This window comes from Zootermopsis nevadensis, unplaced genomic scaffold, assembly GCF_977971745.1.
Source record: "Zootermopsis nevadensis isolate Lab colony 2312 unplaced genomic scaffold, Znev_1.0 Znev_ptg000030l, whole genome shotgun sequence".
NCBI classification, from domain to species: Eukaryota; Metazoa; Arthropoda; class Insecta; order Blattodea; family Termopsidae; genus Zootermopsis; species Zootermopsis nevadensis.
The window spans coordinates 3280641-3302123 of record NW_028259162.1 but is presented as its reverse complement, the minus strand read 5'-3'; the positions used below and the strand labels follow the sequence as shown (position 1 = coordinate 3302123).

The window sequence follows — 21483 nt, the reverse complement described above, 5'->3', positions numbered from 1 at the left end:
ATCCGCAGTAATCAATTTGTATGATTTTAATCCTTACAGTCAGAAAAAAAAAAGTAAAATATTTTTCTGTCAGTTCTGTTCGGTACTGAAACGTTGTGTCATGCTCTATTGTGCGATACGTATAAATATTTGACAACAACGCATGCACGAAAATATATAAAGCTACTCTACACGGACTACGTTAAGCGGGAATTCAAAATATTGCACAACGAAAACGGTTGTAGTTGAGAATGGGAGGTGGACTGAACTGGCTCAAGATCGTGTCCAGTGGCGGGCTTTGGTATTATCCTTCGGGGTTCTCTTTCCAGAGAATTAGTTACTAGGTTAATTATTCACAGAAACACTTACATGGTGTCTTACACTTTTCTGCTAAAAACATTTAATTTCCCTTGTGTTGGGCAAGGCCGTGGTCTAGGCAACACGGAGTTTTCCTCCGGGGGCTTCCCCGGTTTCTCCGTGGCATCCCAACAATTACTCCATTCACACAAAGAAGAAGGCAATGGCAAACCACTTCTGGATCATCTGCCAAGAACGTATATGAACAGGTCCCAGTCCGAGAAAAGGATGGAAGGTTCCTGTTCATATGGACCTGTCGTCAGACAGAACACTAAATAATAATAAGATGAGGTGGTCTAGCGGTTAGAACGCTGGCCTTGTAATCCTGGGGTCTCGGGTTCGATTCCCGGCGGTGCCCGAATTTATAACTTGTGTTGGGCAAGGCCGTGGTCTAAGCAACACGGAGTTTTCCTCCGGGGGCTTCCCCGGTTTCTCCGTGGCATCCCATTCACACACAGAAGAAAGCAATGGCAAACCACTTCTGGATCATCTGCCAAGAACGTATATGAACAGGTCCCAGTCCGAGAAAAGGATGTAAGGATCCTGTTCATATGGACCTGTCGTCAGACAGAACACTAAATAATAATAAGATGAGGTGGTCTAGCGGTTAGAACGCTGGCCTTGTAATCCTGGGGTCTCGGGTTCGATTCCCGGCGGTGCCCGAATTTATAACTTGTGTTGGGCAAGGCCGTGGTCTAAGCAACACGGAGTTTTCCTCCGGGGGCTTCCCCGGTTTCTCCGTGGCATCCCATTCACACACAGAAGAAGGCAATGGCAAACCACTTCTGGATCATCTGCCAAGAACGTATATGAACAGGTCCCAGTCCGAGAAAAGGATGTAAGGATCCTGTTCATATGGACCTGTCGTCAGACAGAACACTAAATAAATAATAAGCAGGTAAGTTCCGATAGGAGAAAACACGTATAACTTTAAAACCTGAAACTTTGTCCTGAACCAATCTGACACAGACTGACCTAATATTGAACACTGAATCAATCCATAGGCTACTGCAGTAAACAGCATCGCTCTCCAAAGTAAGGAAGGAAACAAACATTCGTTTGTATATACGCGTAACTCACAGCAGATTTTGCTTTGCCGGTCCGTCCATACACCCTGTATTTACCCCTACAGCTCATGCTTACACAAGCCCTTCATTTAGAGCAAAGGGGTGAGAGAGAGAGAGAGAGAGAGAAAGTTCTCTCTCGTTTTTTTACAAAAAATATATAAAAAGGCAACGGGTAACGCTGGTTCACTGCGACTGCGTGGAACAAAGGATTCAACGTGGCGTGAAACACGATGAAATGCGATGCGCCAAGCCACTGAATGAACCCCCACACTAACGAGACTTACTTCTGCTTTACCTTAGCAGCAATTCTCCGACTATCACATACTGAATTATCTCACTCGGACCTTACGCGCGGATGGGTACAAGAGACGCAGATAGCAACGGGAAGTTTTAATTTGTTTCCTGTTCAGTGACTGAATAGAAGAACAGATAAACCGAATAATCATAGCCCGGATATTAATACCAAATTTTGTCTCTGTATCTGACACAAAGCCATGGAACCGTATAGGGGGCGTGGCGGTAAATCCCAACACATTCAACAGAAGAACAAGACTTATTTTAACCCGGATATAATATTAAAAGATATAACGACTGTCGAAAACAATTTCGAATTTCGCCACCATACTGCGACGCGAGATAACAAGTAGGCACCTGGTGCTCATCCTGAGGGTGCTACAGAGACAAGAGAATTTCGATATGTGTATAAAATTCCAACCGTAAAATTATATTTGGATGCTACTTGCATCTGTAAAATCAACCAAATAAAATTTTAGTTCCTCGAACAATTCAACGCTGCCACAGATTACGTTTAGGGCACTTTTTAATTTTTTATAGTCGCGGACAGAAATAAATGTGAAAACTCTATAGGGCCTAAGTAACAAACGCAGATAAAATAAGCTGTGCATTAAAGCTTCGTCGTAAGTGTTCAGGATAAAATCACGATTTGAAAATTTTTGATAGACCACTGTACTTAAAAATATTACGAAGGGAACAACAGTTACTAATCAAAATTACAACCACCAAAATAAAAGGCATTATGACTTGACCAAGAAATGAAAACATAAAAACTTGAGGTTTAGCGTTGTGTAGTCTGATATAAGATTACCGACGTTTCAAATGTGTTTGCTGTCTCCATCATCAGGGCGATGAGTGTACTACAACCTCAAATCTTACATATAATAATTACTGGGAATGCTTACTACGACACAGTTCCGAAGCCTATTTTACTAAGATACATCTTCATGATAAGCATCATCTACTTCAGAGTCTTCCAAGTAGCAGCTTTCCAAGATATTTCCCAACAAAAATTCTATATTCATTTCTTGTCTCCCAACAGCTATATGCCCAGCCAAATCGTTCCCACTTATTCTACGATCCTAAGAATGGCAGGTGCTCTGTGTGACGTATCGTGTTTCATTTTATTCCCTTTGGAATCACAAAACAAATCACAGGTTATCAGCGCCTCTACTGGTTGGTGCGACAAGAGGACAGACAGACAGACATTCCGCACAGAGATGGTGATGTATTTAATACCAAACTCTCGACCCCAAAACTCACCCCCTTCGACCAGGAGACCGTGTCATGGTAGAGGGGATCATACGAAATTAATAAGTGAAGCACAAAACTCTTTACAGCTTGTTCCGACGGCTATGTATAAAGAAACGAATGCGACCGGCCAGAGCCCATGCATACTTCAAAACGCAGGTTATGGCGCAAGTTGTCAGTGGGACAGGCAACTAGTGGCACGCAACCCCCAGCTAACACATTATTTAAGCAGATACGGTGCTGAAACTCCACTGCAAAATAACATTAGTTGCCTGTATCGTACCTGATTAAATAACAAAGTCAGTAATTAGCAAGTTAAAGATCCTTCAGGTTACGTAACAGGTTGGATATTTCTTAACCAGCTAAGCCATTATCAGTTTCTCAAGTGCTTGAGTCTTCCATTTCACAATCATCATCTTCTGTATCTATCTACTGCCTTCGTTTCAATCCTCTCATTGCTACAGCATCATCATCGGTTCCTTCGTCTGGTGATATCCACTCCATTTATCACATAAGTAGCTAATTAATTAGATCAATAAATAATTAATTCCATAAGCGAGTAACTCTAGCAAAATAATTAGCTAAGTAACTATTCCCACATCTAAGATTTAAGGTCCTCATGGCGCTGAAGATTTCCATCGGTCTTTTGGGTCGTGAAGACGTGTGGTGGTTACCGACTGCAAGGACCACAAGACGCCAGAGTTCAGAAGACCAAGAAAGAAATCAATTCGCGTAACTGATTAACTGTATAAGAAACCTGACAAAATAAAACCTGAAACTGGTATTTATTACAAGTAGGTCTACCTCGTGTTCCGAACTTCACTAATCTCCTAGAGAACGATCCACATACTTGTCGATATAATCCCCTTTGTGTCTGGCATTACGTTCTTGGAGCACAACACGGAGATACTGAGTATAACCAGGAATATAATCCTTTAGGCCTAGGGAGGCCGTGCGTCTCCGAAATGAGTCACTGTGACGAGGAAGGAACCGCGAATGCGAGTGGAAACAGCGAGCAATATCTGTGAATTCGCGTGACAGTATCAAAGCGACTTCCCACAATACAGACCTGGGGTGTTCTGTACGAAAAAATAAGTGGCAGACATACTGCAGTCAGCTTCAACCATTAGGAATTCTGAAAATTGTTGAATAAATACGCTGGGGCCAGATCAAAATTTTAAGGGGTCGAATTAGACGCGAAGAAATCTTCCGAATAACCAGAAAGAATTAAACAAAAGCTGTCACTTACCGCGCGTTGGTTTCACATCCCGGCATACCGACCATCAAGAGAGGAGTTTGCTTTGATCCACGAAATGCCTGAAAAAGAAAGTATCAACACATGTAAACACCTTCCTCACCACGTCTTCCAAATGCGTCATAAAACTAATCAGAGCCAGGTAGAATTGTATCAGTCCGTATTATTAAGAAACATTTCTTCACTTGGTTATGCTGTTTAACGACGTTGGATCAACCGGAGAGATTGTGTGTGATCTCAGACGACTGTTTTTCTGGGATGATGCGACGTAAAACTTCAAACTAAACCACGCGACATAACATACAAGAAGACAGCCATCTTCATACTCGTCGCCATGAGAACCTCAAATCTCCCCCATCGCATCCGCCCAACTCTGCGTTCATCCAGTTTCACCACGTCTAAAAAAACTGTGTTAGGAGTTACAGTGTCTGAATTGTGTACGTCGCTATATACACAGCAAAACATTAGCCGTGCTTACTTTACGTCTGATCCATCATCACAGCTAAGCTTGGTCCAGTTTCCATGGCAGCCTCCCCCCCCCCCCCCCAAAAAAAAACAGTATAAATAGACGATAGCAATGGTAATGATGATGAAAGATAGAGTTGACTCTGGGTCTGAAAATATATTAAAGGCTTACAGGCAGCGTGGATGAAATATCCATAAATTCCGTACTTTTGGTATAAGACAAATGTGACTCGCGAGACCCACGCTCTGGACGTCTTATCCCCTATTAACGAGGCCCTTGTACCCAACAGACAAGAAGCTGTCTTTAGGGATGTTGAGTCGTGCAGTTTGGTAAGCCGACGTTTCAGAGATGCCTGCTGCATCCATCATCAGGCCGATGAGACTGTGTGTTTCGGAGAGCCGGTCTGGGTACGGTGGCCTTAAAGGAAGCTCCCGTTTAGTCACCGTCCGTAAAATATCTCAGACAGCTTGCTTCTCACCGCAAAGATCCGGGTTCAACCCTCGATTATTTAAAGTGACGAAGTGGCATTGGGCTGCTCCCTCTGGACTAAGTGACCTTGACGTTGTGACAGACCTCGTTCATCTCTGATCCAGTTAATGGATGCAATAAGGATCTCTAAAACATCATGTCAATTTCCATCGGACAACACAGCTCACATTTCAGAAGAAGTAATATTGAAATTAATGACTCCAAAGTCACATCTTCGTCTTCTCAAACAAAATATGTTTCATCTTATCTGGACCCCGTCTTTGGGCGACAAATCTGTGTCGCTGCATTCCAGTGCATGAATTCTGTCGAGGACTGTTAATTCCGAAGCAAGGCAGAGTTGCTGGACTAATAGCCCGCGCGCGTGGCGCCGCCAAGTGGACGACACGATAAGCATCTCCATTATTGATATCTGCACAGTGTTGCAGCTGTCACAGGCACAATGATTAATGGCGAGCTCATATAACTGACGCTATACATTACATCGCATTCCTAATTGCTCCTGCCTTCGTCTCCAAGGGAAAACGAGTCAAGGTAAAACCATGAATATTACATCTTTCACTTCTCATCCATTTGTGAACGGTTCGAAGCGTTAATCCGATCAGTATTTTGTATCCAGCACCGATATATCACCATAATCTATTTTTGTACGACGGTAGGTTAAGTTTCAATGGTTGGTTATTCGGCTACTGTGATTCTACGGTGAAGGTTATTTTTGTACATCAGCTGAAAACAGTTCTAACTGACGTAATAGACATCTATCGAAAATTAAAGGTCGAACCTTTCTCGTCTTGTTTTCACAGGCTAGGCAATTCTATGTCTGCGTCGATCTCAAATTCCTCCTTCCGGCATATTCCTGATCTGTATCTTAGTATTTGTCCTAGATGTTTACAGTTCTCTGCTATCTTCTGCCACTTTCATTCATCCACACCACATTATTTCCATCTTTTCTCGTATTCTCTTGTAGTTTTTTTTATTAAACGTCTATTACTTTGTAAGACTTGAGGTTCTCACAGCGGTGAGTATGAAGATTTCGGTCTTCTGTGAATATCACCCTGATGACGGAGGCAGTATGACCTCTGAAACGTTGGTTAACATCAACCAGACTACACAGCGCAACAACCCAGAAGACAGAAATCTTCATACTCATCTCCCTGATGACGGAGGCAGTATGACCTCTAAAACGTTGGTAAACATCGACCAGACTACACAGCGCAACAACCCAGAAGACGGAAATCTTCATACTCATCTCCCTGATTACGGAGGCAGTATGACGTCTGAAACGTTGGTAAACATCGACCAGACTACACAGCGCAACAACCCAGAAGACGGAAATCTTCATACTCTGATGACGGAGGCAGTATGACCTCTGAAACGTTGGTTAACATCAACCAGACTACACAGCGCAACAACCCAGAAGACAGAAATCTTCATACTCATCTCCCTGATTACGGAGGCAGTATGACGTCTGAAACGTTGGTAAACATCGACCAGACTACACAGCGCAACAACCCAGAAGACGGAAATCTTCATACTCTGATGACGGAGGCAGTATGACCTCTGAAACGTTGGTTAACATCAACCAGACTACACAGCGCAACAACCCAGAAGACGGAAGTCTTCATACTCTGATGACGGAGGCAGTATGACCTCTGAAACGTTGGTAAACATCGACCAGACTACACAGCGCAACAACCCAGAAGACAGAAATCTTCATACTCATCGCCCTGATGAAGGAGGCAGAAATGACCTCAGAAACGTTGGTTAACATCGACCAGACTACACAGCGCAACAACCCAGAAGACAGAAATCTTCATACTCTGATGACGGAGGCAGTATGACCTCTGAAACGTTGGTAAACATCGACCAGACTACACAGCGCAACAACCCAGAAGACGGAAGTCTTCATACTCTGATGACGGAGGCAGTATAACCTCTGAAACGTTGGTAAACATCGACCAGACTACACGGCGCAACAACCCAGAAGACAGAAATCTTCATACTCATCGCCCTGATGAAGGAGGCAGAAATGACCTCAGAAACGTTGGTTAACATCGACCAGACTACACGGCGCAACAACCCAGAAGACAGAAATCTTCATACTCATCGCCCTGATGAAGGAGGCAGAAATGACCTCAGAAACGTTGGTTAACATCGACCAGACTACACGGCGCAACAACCCAGAAGACAGAAATCTTCATACTCTGATGACGGAGGCAGTATGACCTCTGAAACGTTGGTTAACATCGACCAGACTACACAGCGCAACAACCCAGAAGACAGAAATCTTCGTCTATTACTTGTTAGAGGCCTCAAACATTTCTACCTATTGAGTAGATTTTATTTTCCTAGTAGCAGTTAAAGCTGATTTAAATTCTAAAATTGCTTATTTTACTGAAGAAGGTTGTTAATGCTTTGTGACACTAAACAAGTTTTATTCTGATGGTTGTGTTACAAAAACTGCGCTATCAAAATGTTGGATTACAGATACAAATAAATTTGTCGAAATTACCCAGCACGTATGGACGGGCTCATGCTAATAATGAAGTACAGAAATGAAGAAAGACCACTGAAGAGACAAACAATTGAAGGTAAAAACGACCTAACTCTTGGAGAACTTACTGACGACAAACATGATGGGAATTATTACTAAAAATAAAATTTATAAATAGCAGTTTACAACTATTTCTTTCTGCGGTAAAGATTTAAAGTCGAATAAACCCTATGAAGCCAAAGCTCATCTAAACAATATTTAAGTATTCAGTCCGTACCGCGAAAAAAACACAACTTTTCACCATTACGAAGATCAACTGGTTAACGTTGTTTAAGGAAATAGCCGGTTTACAGTGAGAATAAGAACCAAATTATAAAAGACAGCGAAAATTCAAATGACTGGCATAATAGGAAAACAGAAACGTGTTTGTTCGCGCACAATTAGGAAGACTTCATTATTTATCCGGCACTCACTATTATGACAGCTATATACTTTTAAATAATTTTAAAATGTTAAAACAATACACTCATATTTAAAACAAGATTTTTCAAACATATCAGCATTCAGTTAAAATCCTGAATGGATAAATCTTGTTCGTCAATGTTAGTTAATGGTAAACGCGGTGTTTAATACAGATCTACAGGGCTTTTAGTTTATTATTAGCTGATGACATTTTCGTGCTTAGTAGTTCTTGATGCAGTAAAAAATAACAGTGGTTTTCATTTTAAATTCTAGTTCAACATCGTGTATTGAATTATTTCTATCAAATTTCGTAAACAAACAAACACTCAAAAAATGCATTAGCGTCCACGATATAATATTGATCATTTCAGAAGTTTCATCTCTTTTTTTTTTTTTTTTTTTTTCAAATTTAACATTACAAAGTCACGTAAACAAATCACCTTTTTACACTTCTGTCAAGTAGCTTGTAGTTAACTTCCGTAGGCATATTCTGTATACACTTTTCTTCAATTTAATGCAATTAAAATCTACACAGGAATATTCTTAACACATCTCTTCAGGTTTCTACGCATCTCACCGTCGTTGATTTGATCACCATAATAAAATTTGATAAAAGACTACAAATTACGTAGCTTCTCAAAGTCCACTTTCCTCCACCCCCTCGTAATTTTGTCTACCTGGTATACAAATAAATCTGATAAACGTGACTGATCAGCTTCAATCCCCTGCCGTCTTTACCTCAAAGGAAAGAATATCCGTCCAGTGAACAGGAGGCTTGGTGGGCCCCAATACCGGCCCCTTCCACCGCCGGAAATCAAACCAAGACAGCATAGCCTGTAGTCTATGAAGTGATTTATCCCAGATCACCTTTAATGCTGCATAAAATATCGCCGAGATCCGTTCAAACACAACCTCCCACCCTTTGATTTACATTGAAGAAAGCATGAAAATCGAATAAATTGGACTTTTAAGTGGAGGGTTAACTGACAAACCAAACTACTGGGTTAACAACATAAATTGGCTGTATTTCAGATTCTTTGTCGTCCCTTGCTTAGTAATCGGTCTTGTCTAGATTCCTCCTTCCGGATTTCTTCCCGTTTCTTTAAGTGATCTTGAGCAGAAGGTGGATTGTGGGAGTTGACAAGGGGTTGCTGGAAGGTGGTTGGGTTGGAAAAAGGAAAGCACTTAACATTCTGCGGTCTGCTACCCTTAAGTCTTTGCGAAGCAGAAGGAAACAAATTGGATTAAATTAAGTGAAAAGAAAGCTTTAGTAGTAGTTCTACTGCAGTATACTACACCGACTCCCACCCCGTCCTCAGTCGTTCGTGTTAAGGGAGAAAAGTAGAGAGGGAAATGGGAGGGGTAGGATAAAACTTCACCACAAAATTTGTTATGGGGAAGGAATTTTTTTCTTCGTGTTCTTAGCGTAATTATTATTGGAACAGCGGTGAAACTGCTATAAAGGTGGATGATGACGCAGGGAGAAAGTGAAATCTTTCCAGGAAGTTGAAGGCAGCAGCGGCTGGGGCGGGAGGGGCAGAGGGTACGAACCCTGGGTTAAAAATGGTTAGTACTAAGTGGTGTGGAAATTGTTTTAAAGATAATGAACGGCTTTTACGCTGAATTTGAGGTTTCGTAGTGCCTCAGTGGCAGGGAGAAGACGAGGTGAAACGGATTTATGTTACGTTCAATCTGCAAATATGGCAATCAGCAACACACAGAACCGCGAGGGATCAGACTGCAACGTATCTGGCTACCAAGTTCGATTCCAGGCTGGAACAGGGGTTTCTCGCCCACAGACATGTTCTATACCGGTTCTATATCAGAGCTTTCTTTCTGGTCAAAGCGACCGGTCACTGAAGCTGAAGCTGACGTCTGTCTGTCTCCTCACTTCAATCTCGAGAGGAGTCTACAAACCAAATATCTTAACTCCACGTCCCTTATGTACTATCACGATGTCGACAAGGATAACGCACGCTTACAGTCATACAGTTTAAGTGTTTTGTTGTCATGAAGATGGTGTAAGTTGTGGGAAGTGGCGTTCAAAATATAAAGGACCTCTGAAACGTCGGTAAACGTATACCAGACTACACGGTGCTACACCCCAGAAGACAGCCATCTTCAGTATTACCGAATGAAAACCGCAAATCGTACTTAATAAAATTTTAGTCGAATGTAACATTTTCTTCTTCGAAGTAACCCTACAGATAAACACGCAAGGATCCATTTTGGACGACGGGAGTAAATTGAAGTGCAAATAAGTGCAGACAGCTTCAAGAAGGCTCGCAATGCAGAGAGTGGAGTGGATCTGACCCCGACTAACGCTAACCTTTCCTTCCACTTGTTGAATGCGACGTCACTTCATCCCTTTCGCATTTCCAGTGAGAGGTTTAAAAGGGCGCCGGGGCCTAGACGTGCATCACGGTCAAGACAAAGTTGACTCAAAGTGCATTTACATTATTTGACAATCGTTCAATAGCCCGTGTAGTTCTGGACAAAGTATCGGTGAGACTTGCTCGATAAAACTGTTTGAGACTGTAGAATTAAACTTACACGTCCACATGAAAGAAACAAAACTTTAACAAGTCGTTAATAACATTATTAGTGCAGATACAGGATGTCAGGATTTTATCGTTAAGTAACTCCCATGGAACATGAGTCTATTCAGAGAAGGTAACAGTCGCACAATTAGCTAAAAAAAAGTTACCTCCTATTGGAATTCGAAAGATCATTGCCAACGTTAACAGCAGAAAAGCTCTAAAATTCTATCCTGAGTCACGTAAAACACATAATAATTATAAAGATAATAATTAAAAAGTCTCTGATAATACAACTAATTTACGTATCTTTATTAAAATTGTTAAGGACGTTTTACCAACGAAGGACACACTACGGTTTCGTCGTGTTTATTTCCACACAGTAGTCGTGCAAACGTATGAGGTGGGAGCAGCACTATAGTCACTTAACGTGGGTTATCTAAATTTTGTGTGATAATAGACCTAGAAAAAATACGCAACCTCCATTTTTTTTAACTTTAGCACAGATTTAAATAATAGAATAATAATTAAAAAAATCTCTGGGTCTGTTCTGTACTAGGTTTTCTGGTGATAATTAGTCTCTAATGGAAAAGTGCAGCGAGGGTATAAATAATAACGATACTTACAACAGTGAACAAAGAAATGTTTTGAATTTAGATGTTATAAACATGACGATGCCACTGTGGTCTAGCGGTTAGAACGCTGGCCTTGTAATCCTGGGGTCTCGGGTTCGATTTCCGGCGGTACCCGAATTTATAACTTGTGTTGGGCAAGGCCGTGGTCTAGGCAACACGGAGTTTTCCTCCGTGGCATCCCAACAATTACTCCATTCACACACAGAAGAAGGCAATGGCAAACCACTTCTGGATCATCTGCCAAGAACGTATATGAACAGGTCCCAGTCCGAGAAAAGGATGGAAGGATCCTGTTCATATGGACCTGTCGTCAGACAGAACACTAAATAAATAAAAAATAAAACATGACGACGGTACGAAATTGCGTTATTATATCTGGAATCTTTATCCGACTAGAAATCTATACCTAATAATGAACATCATGCACTGAAATTGATCCCTAAATTAATTTAAGTACTTATTAATTTATAATGCTTGTTAGCCTTAAATAGTGATCTAAGCATTTTAATAAAAGTAAGCGTCATAAATTACCAGCATTAGTCCCTGTTGCTGTAGGAATTTTTTTTACCAGAACACAATAGGTTACGTAAAATTAAAGCTTTCATCTAAAGTACACTACAGCTTCGCCTCTCTTTAACTGGAGCCACTCAAATTTTTTACCCCTTCCAGATATCCCTCCCCCTTTTATGTGCTGTATCGAAAAGTGGGGAAGAAACTTCCACTCTCAGAAAAACTTTTTCATAGTCAAGGCAAATAAATAAAGCTTTAAGAAAGAGGAAGGAACAAATTTAAAATGGGACGGAAAGGTTTGATTCAATCTTATGCTTGGCTTAGAAGTGACAAGTGTAACAGTGTCACAAGCTCCTCTTTCATTAAGATACTAAACTGTCGTTTAAAAACTGATGACGGATGAAACTTGTTCCTAAAACTCTGATAATCAACAGATTATTGTAAGGCCTATCCTTGCTCGATCGGTCAAGAAATTCCCGCTTATGTACAACCATATGAAGTTCATTACCGTGTTCAAAAAAGACCGCATTTTGTCCATATCACTAAATATTTCAAACAAGTACTTAATTCTTAAATTTACTTCTCTTAAATTGATTTTAATATTACCTTGCAATATATTATATTAAATCTTGTCCGTCTAATCACAATAAATTCTTATTAAATATTAAAATATTACAATAATTAACATTTAAAATATTAAATGATGTTCTTTATCGAAATATTCGATTTACATTAGACATTAGACATTACATTAGATATGTTACTCTTCTCATCGCCCTGAAGATGGAGGCAACAAGGACCACCGAAAGGTCGGTAAACTTCTACCACACTACACGGCGCTACAACCCAGAAGACAGCCATCTTCTTGCACTTTTAGTAGTACAAGGTTACAACCGTCTGCCCTGTTTAAGCACCACGCCATGAAGACGCATAGATGAAAACATTGTTAGATGCTGAATAAACGGGGACGAAGAAAGGCAGGGCTTGACAAAACAAATTCTTCGACGGCAGTAGTCTGAGACGAGCCGTACTGAGGAGCGACATAGCACCCTCTTGCCCACATTCGTGCCGATATAAACGTGGTAATTTTAAATTCCTATGGCGTCTCCTGGGATTCTCCGTTATAAAGGTAGGCAAGTTTCCTCTCTTCATAATCCTTGTCTCTGAGGCACCGCAAACTTGTATTCACCCACCCACGCTGTCACGATTGGCTTACTATTCGCAGTTCCTGTAGTCAAGTCTGCAACCCGCACGACAAACAAGTAGCTCAAATGTTTTACGTGTGAAATTCAGATCATGAATTCTTTCACTGAGCCTTCGTTGTGTTACCATTCCGCGTTTAGTGCTGAGGCTCTGATTATTCTCAGTGTATTTAACGACACTTTCTCAACTGTGCAAATAGCAGGTTTAATGCGTCGAATTACAGTGTATCTGAATGATGAAAAATACTGAACCGAACTGAAACGCATACAAAATTTTGGTGGGGAAGATAGGTTGTGGGGATAGGAGTGGGTAGAACTGGCGGTCTTTGGTGACAGCGGCGTTGAACCTTCGGGTTCTTCTTCCAGAGACAATAGATCTTAGGTTATGAGGACGCCTAACAGACGCTGGTTGGTTTACCTCTCATCACGTGACATTCGGTTCTATCAGCAGGCCTACAGCTGAGAGGATGAGGCGGTCTGGGGAACTAAACCTTTAACCTTAATTTTCGACGAGTCATTCAAGGCAGGTAGTGACCAGGGTGCATCGTTGGATTCCACGCACTGTAGGTTGCCATAACCCTCGTCTCCCAAAGCGTCGGTATCTTGGGATGTCATCAGGCACCTCTGTGCATGTAACGCGGGTTATCGTGCTCCCTCTGATGACCCCCGAGTTCATTAAGTCACGGAAGTGAGCCCGGTGCGATAATTTCCCGGCGCTGATTTCAGTAGCGGGTCGCTGAAGAACATGGCGCCCGCCCGCTCGCTCGTTCAATTAGGTAAATGAGGCCAGACATGGACAAGGGGGTGACCAAGACAGGAGTTACCCAGCAGAGAATGGAGTCTGTGTAGCGAACGGAACGCGTCCTAGGCAGAGAGCGACCTGGTGGCTAGCAAGCTTGCTCGAGCACAGCGCCATGCTCCATGAAGGAGTATGGAGGGCGTAGAAATAAATCCCCCCATACATTCATAATCTCCGTATTTAGTATAAGCGGGTTGTCACTGTCAAGCAAACTACACTCTAAGCTAGAGTATACATGTTCACTCTTCTTAAATTCTGAACATTTTACGCTAAGATAGCTGTCTTATGGGTTGTAGCGCCGTGTAGTCTGAGGTACTTGCTGCCTCCATCATCAGCCCTGGCAGTAAAAACCTGAAATCGTACTTAATTTAACACGAAATGTATCCCGACAGACGGTGAAGGTCGCGTAACTACAATGTACTACAGCAGTTTCAAGAACACTAGATTACAGTGTGAAACCGAGAGACGCTTTGTATCATCTATACCAGTGGTATTCAACCTGGGGTACGCGTACCCCCGGGGGTACTCGAAGACATCTTAGGGGGTACGTGAAAATTAAAAAAAAATATATTATTTTATGATAAACACTGAATAATCAGTAATGTAATTTATTTAATTTATTTTAGATGTAGATTATATAATATGTATAACTTGAATTATACACCAATACCTTTGGGTGCACAAAGTTGAAGAGAAATTATATCTGGGGGTACGCGACCAAAAAAAGACTGAATACCGCTGATCTATACAACACACGAGTAAAGCAGAAAGCGTCTGTAGTCTGTCCTTGCCAGTTGATGTTCAGCCCAATGACCAGAATATTAGGGGTGAAGGACGGGCTTCGTCATAAAAGCGCGTGGCAATATTTACTTGGGGTTACCCCCTCGACGCTGTTAAAGTTTAAGGTCTTTGAGGTTTCTAAACCTCAGCCTCGTGTATTTAGGTTATGTTGCTTCTTTCTCTTTTCTTTTTAAAGAATAACATCTCACTAAAGTAATAAAACAATTTTTCGGCATCTTTTTGGCTTTCTCCGCTGAAAGCGTCGTTCCTCAGTTTCTGTGTCGGTTGGGATACTGAGGGTAAATTAGCTTAAGCTTATGTTGCCCCGAGCGACAAGCAAAATATGGAGGTTTACGTTTATGACAAGTTCAAAATATACAGTAAAATTCACTTCTGCCTGAAGACGACAGGCTACAGGACTATCGCGCCGCATAGTCTCGTAAAAATTTGCTTGAAGATGCCCTGACGATGGTGACACTAAGCACCTCTGAAACGTCGGATTCTTTCCTCCATCCGTCTCTCCTTCTTCCCATTTTTGTTTTCACGGCATCCTTCATTAAGTAGTTTATTTAACAATTCATTTTCTGAAACCGCATTCTGCAGCGTCATCCTGGCACTCGTCTTCGCTAAACATGGCGGCCTTTTGCCTCTCTCTGTGTCTTTTCTCAGCGTCGTGTCTTGTATCGGCGTCGCAATGCCTATAGTCCAGACTGTCGTCATGTGTCGCACGTCACCACGGCGGTCACCTATCGCTGATTATTCTAAAACTCAAAATCTTTACCGAGACTTGAACCCAGGACAGCTTTTTGTGTTCTGGTGCTTGTTTCCGCCATCTCCTCTTCGAAACAAACAACTTCGATCCAGGCGCCATTCACATAGTGAAGAAAAGCCCTTGCAGGGAATCGAACTCGAGGAATGAGCACGCCAAGTTTGGTGCAAATCGATACATCCGTTCCCAAGCTACACGCGAACAAAAACATAAACCCGGAATTTCAGCTTTGCATGCAAGGCTATATTTAGGTGAGCTTTGTGTTTAGACGGGAAAATGTATAAAGTAAGTGGAAGATTTGACGCATTTAATAGACGGCCAGCGTAACAAGGAACAATAATCCATGACCGCACAAAATACTTGTAGCAAGCGGAGAAGTTGTCTGGGTGTAGGCGTCTTGGTGCCATACGTCGCAGCTGATTGAGGTAGTGACATGTGGAGTTGCTGATTCACGCGACAGAATGTTACAGCGACCCCGCTGGTAGGACAAAGCGAGCGATGTTCGAGGAACACGCGGCGTGATTAATGTGCCATCGTGTGCAAGCCGAACGTCTGTACAGTCGCTAAGAAATCCACGGCAAACCCAGACACGTCGTGTGGTGCCTGCCTTCCTTCATAACTCCGTATATGCATACAGACAAGTAGAGACACAGTTTTTTACAATGTTTTATATACTAATAATTATATCAATACCTCACACCACTCCAAATCACGTTACACTGAAATGTCAAGAGCATTTGCGTAAATTAACCCTGCTTCATGGAACCCGAAATATTATTACCGTACTTCCTATCCTGAGCCAGATACATCCAGCCACTCACACACCCTATTTCCTTAAGATTCATTTTAATATTATCCTCCAATTTCCGATCATAACTTACTCCAGACAATGTTGAAAACATTGCAGGGTATATTCTAATCTAAGCTCCTATATTTAAACCTAAGTACAGCTCCTCGCAGGCAGCGTGTTGATTATGAAAACTATTTATTCAGCCCATGTCTATGCCAGCGTCGAGAAGGGTGAAATTACTTACAGAGCATGCCTGTGAACAATAACCTTCCTGCCGGTCACCGTCCTTATGTCTTTCTTTTGTCCCCTATACACAGAGCACCCCCAATATCCACCCCCAATATCTGAAAGTAAAGTAGGGACTCAGCAGATCGAAATTGCTTCTCAATCATACACAGCATCAGCAGCCCTGACGTCATGTGTATGCATGCAGATGAACGGGGGATGAAGAGGGTGGGCACAGCATCCCCTACACACATCTGTGTGGCTTGCATCAGATTAAAATCCAAGCCATCCCCTGCATTAGTATTTTTTTTTTCTAGCCGGACTATTCGACCAAACCTCAGCACAGGCATTGCCCTGCTATTATTTTCGCGTTTTCCATCCTTGTCCGTCATATTGCAACTCTCCAACCACCACCCCCCCCGGTACCCTCACCATTCATTTGCCCGCTGCGTTGTGTACATACGCCATAATGCAGGCCAGTTGTTCAAGTGCTGTACACATAATGGGAGACGCTGGAAAATGCAATTTTCCACCCTCCATACTAGTAAAATTATAAGGATTTTTAAAATATTTCATTCCATATTTTGGCTACAATTCTAATTAAACATTTGCTGATATTTTAAAGGTGACATATTTTTCGAACTTCTTCACATGGTTGCACAAAGGAATGTTTTACATTACGGTTTTAGGCTGTATTTTTTCAAAAGTGTGAATGACAATTTATTTGAAGATGGCTGTCTTCAGACTCACCGCCGTGAAAACCTCAAATCCGACAATTAATTTTCCTGTAAAAACAAAATGCATTGTAGCCACTGTCAATCAACCACGCTAATGGAATCGAAAAACAAAACATGATGTCTCGTCGTGTAGTCTGGTAGAAGTTTACGGACGTTTCAGAGATACTTGCTGCCTCATCAACAGGCAGAAATCACGCCTAAAACGTCCATAAACTTCTACCAGACTACACGACGAGACATCCCACAAGACGGGTCATGTTTATTCATACTCACCGCCGTGAGAAACTGAAATCTTACGATGCGATAGTGAAAATCCCATGAAGACCAGAAAATAACACAAAGTATTTACTAATGTTTGGATTACACATAACTTACAAGCGCATTCTTTGAGGGATTTTTTTTTTATAATGTACCTCTTTGGTTTTGATATAAGCTTATTTCAAATACAAATAAAAGCCTACTGTGAAATATGCTCACTTTTCAACCAGAGTTCGAACTAGGGACTCGAAGTGTATTGCTAACTGTGCCGAGACGAGGATCTCTTCAGCCGATCGTCTCGCGGTTCCTGGCCTGCCCACATTACCGCATGGGGTCGAGGTGCCCCACAAAACCCCGGCTTCCTCATGCCCCTCGCGCTGACTAACCCTCAATACCATAATCCCAACCAACTCACATCCGCAACCAAAAACTCACCCCAAACTCTCTCTCACTACCACCCTTCTTTCACTCTTTTATATAAAACATCCCTACCCATTCTCCATCCTATCCCCTGATGAATTCAACCCCTCTAACCATCCATTAGTACAGAACCTCACAAAGTGAAGTAACTCTATGTATTCAGAGCGACACACTTGTTAAAGTTCTGTGTACCTTCAAATAAAACACCGTGTAGCCCCGTGCAAAATGCTGCCATGGGCACTGCCTGTGAGTGAGTAAGAGTGAACTGCCCCCCGACAAAAACGTCACATGTGCGCGACTCTTATTTCTGGTTTAGAAAGATTTAAAGTATTTTTCGAACGTCTGCTCTTGAAACATGACTCCCCCCCCCACATTTTGTCAGATTCACATATGGTCTAAATGCAAAAAAACAGATAACATCCATACTTCAACAGATCACCGCCACAAAACAAGTATTTATTTTTTTTTAACTCCAGAAAGCGAATTAAAGAATGTGTTACGACATAATTTTGCGTGATTTTTCAAATGACTCCACACAGAGGAGGCCTTCCGAGAAGTTCATAGTCCTTCAGTCAGTGACGATCTTGACGGTTCATTAACGTGTTCAAAAGAGCCCTTACTGTATCCTACTCCGAGGCAGCTCGACTCAATCTACATCCCTATTTACTTCCGAATTTCCCTCGTAGTAAAGACTCAGCCCGTACCGCAAAGAAAACAACGCACTTCACCATTACAAGTATCAGTTGGTTTGTGGTATTTAGGAAAATAACAGCTGTTTAATCTGAAAAATCATACGAGATCTATATAAGTCTGTGTTAAAAAGTATTCGTATGCCCGCTCTATTTGCAGTAGAACTATCTTCAAACAGCAAGCTGACTGTGCCTTATCTAGCTCGAAATACACTAAAGCAGCCTCAAAGCGTAGAACGAGGAGTATTTCCGAATTTCCTCTCGGTGTCCTGCGTTTGGCACCACAAAACAGGCCCACAGCATAAGTGAATATGGAGGGTAAAGCACCCCTGAAATAAATTGTAGCCCCAAGGAGGGGAGGGGTTAGTGGGGTTGACATTCTGCATTGTTATAAGAAGGGATGTCTCAATCATATGCCTGACATTCGCACACAACAGGCTCTTTTGAAGGCTTACGTTATATGCCACTGGGTGCTCAAAAAATTAATATACACTTCTTCCGCAAAGAATCTATTACACTAACAATTCATATAACGAAATGTGTGAGAAAAATTCAATTATGACAATTGACAGCGCAGATAAACCAATTGTACGTAAGGTTCATAAAGACAGAACAGAATGTCAGCGCGATCCTCCACGTTTAATGAGGACAAAACATTTCAGTACGTACAAATTATTAAGCTTCTCAACACGCTATTTCTACTGTCCTCCAAATACCATATTAACTGAAATTATCTTCGAACCACGTAACATTTAAGGCAAGGTATTGCAGAGATCTAAAGTACCGATCATAACAGGGACGTAGGAGATTAGTCACGAAGTCGCCCTTTTAAAGCCAGTTCGCTACACCGCCAATTTCTCATTTCAAAATACACAGTTGCGTAGAGGAGGCAGGAGGGGGTAAGTGTGAATTATAACTGCCAGCCAGGCTGCAAACTAAGCGTAGCATTCGATAGAAACTGTATTAATAACATCTTATTCCCATACGCGAGTTGAATCACTGTCCTGCTGACAGGCGTGCAGACGCATTGAAAATCAAAGAGCGTGTCTAAATATTAGGGAGGGGGGTCTGCCACGTATGTGCCCTATATTAAACTTTAGAACAACAAGGGGATAAGGAGATGTTGCCGGAATTCGGCCAGCGAATTTTTTGGGAAGGAATTTGAAGAATGAAAACTATCTTCCTGTTATGAAAGCTCATTTGATGAATACTAAATTTTCCGACAGCCAGCTCACATTATAATTACATAAACAACAACAATTTATCTGTTATGCTACTTAATTTTTTATTTAGTCTAAATCAATCATCAATAATGGATTCCTTATTAACGATAATTACGTAATTTGCGTAACTTAAGTCAAAGTTGATATCATGCTTACTAAAATGTTAGACTACATAATTAGGCCTAGTTTCCCTAATTCACCTTGTGTTAATATTAATCTTTTTTAAATATATAATAATCCTCATGACTTTCCTGTTGAAGGTACAGAGCTAACCATTAATTCAGTTTTATTCAAATTCGTATTTAAATAATAATCAATTTCTTAGTTATTGCTGTATTAGGTCATGGTTTGAGAACAAAATGCGATCAAATTAGACAGATGAGATATGCACGGCATGTAGAACAAACAGGAGAGACCATAAATACATACAAAATTTTAGTCGGGAAAACGAAGGAATAAGACCACTTTGGAAACCTATATATAGATATAAAGATAATATTAAAATTAAAGAAGCATTTGTTAAGAAGTGGATGGGGTTCAAATGGTTCACTTGAGGACTCTTGTATAAACGACAATGAACTTTCGGGTTTCTTACATGGGGAAGACAGCTGAACGACTACTAGCTTTTAAAACATGATACTTTATACAAAGAGTTATCAAAAGCTTATTGACTCCTGAAGTGTACTTGAACCGTTGTTGTATTAAGTTTTAATGCAGTTCTGTCTCGCTGCAGCGAGCTGGGTTATGTTGTTACATTTATATGCAGCCCTAGGGTTGATGTATAACCAAAAATCACACGCTACTTACATAGGCTTGTAGCTACAAGACATGAACATAAAGCGATTCAAGTTGCCATAGCAAAATGGATCTTGGTCTTCATAACCGGCGAATTTAACATGTTAATCTTGCGTTGTGGAGGGAAAGAAACAATATAACATAGCTCATAAAATTATAATGTGGAAGCATCCCTTGATCTAAAAGGGTGTGGACAGAATACACGGACAAAAGGTCGTCACAGAGCTGTAGAGGATCCAATCATAGATTTAACGACGCTTTACCAACTAAAATAACTGAATAAGAAAATGTACTATCAATTCATTTGCTTCAGAGACTGAAGAAAATAACGAAGAATATTCCGTCACGTGGCCGAGACCAGACTCCGTCGGTACGTCTAGCGCACTATCGCTGTACTGACCTGTCAGAGTCGCTGTTATCCCTGCGAAAGAAAGAGAGAGATTAGACGCGTTACCGCTGAGTTAGTTGGCTTGTTACTTTCTGTACTGTTCCGTGACATGCTGTAAGGCGTCGGACATTTCGACGACCTGCAGTTGCGCGGTCAGACCTTCTTTTGTTCAGCCCAGTGCGAGACGTCAGCCACCTGTCCCCAACAAGATGCTAAAAGGTCGCAACATCTCTATTCCGAAGAACGACCATAGCAGATACTACATTACTGATAACACTATTCGAGCAACAGTGAGTTAACTGCCTTACCACCGTAGTTCATATTCCAGGAAGCAAGCTCTTCACTCCTCATGCAGAGGAGATCAGCTACCTTTAATGGAACCCGAATATTCATCACCGCGTCCACAAGAGCCCGCCACCAATCAGATCAACGCGGCCCGCGGCCTTCTGTTCTGTTCCGTTCCTGGCCGATGTCTAATCTTTTTACGATGGAAAATTATGAGCCCTCCGCTGTAGGACTACCCCTTGTCAGTCATCCGCAATATATACGCAGCTGCATCCATATCCGGATGCCTTCTCCATCCGCAACTTGAGTATACGCCATGTCATGGTGGCG

General features: G+C 41.7%; 1 protein-coding gene across 2 annotated transcripts in view; it reads right to left on the bottom strand.

Annotated features, from left to right (window-relative positions):
- The window catches only part of LOC110841293 (uncharacterized), a 265608-nt gene that overhangs the window by 160636 nt on the left and 83489 nt on the right, over positions 1-21483 (bottom strand). For both annotated transcript variants that reach the window (XM_087359002.1, XM_087359003.1), the window contains exon 2: positions 4198-4265. In XM_087359002.1, the coding sequence (XP_087215128.1) occupies positions 4198-4232 (35 nt within the window). In that variant the 5' untranslated portion in view covers positions 4233-4265. The remainder of the gene's footprint in view (positions 1-4197; positions 4266-21483) is intronic.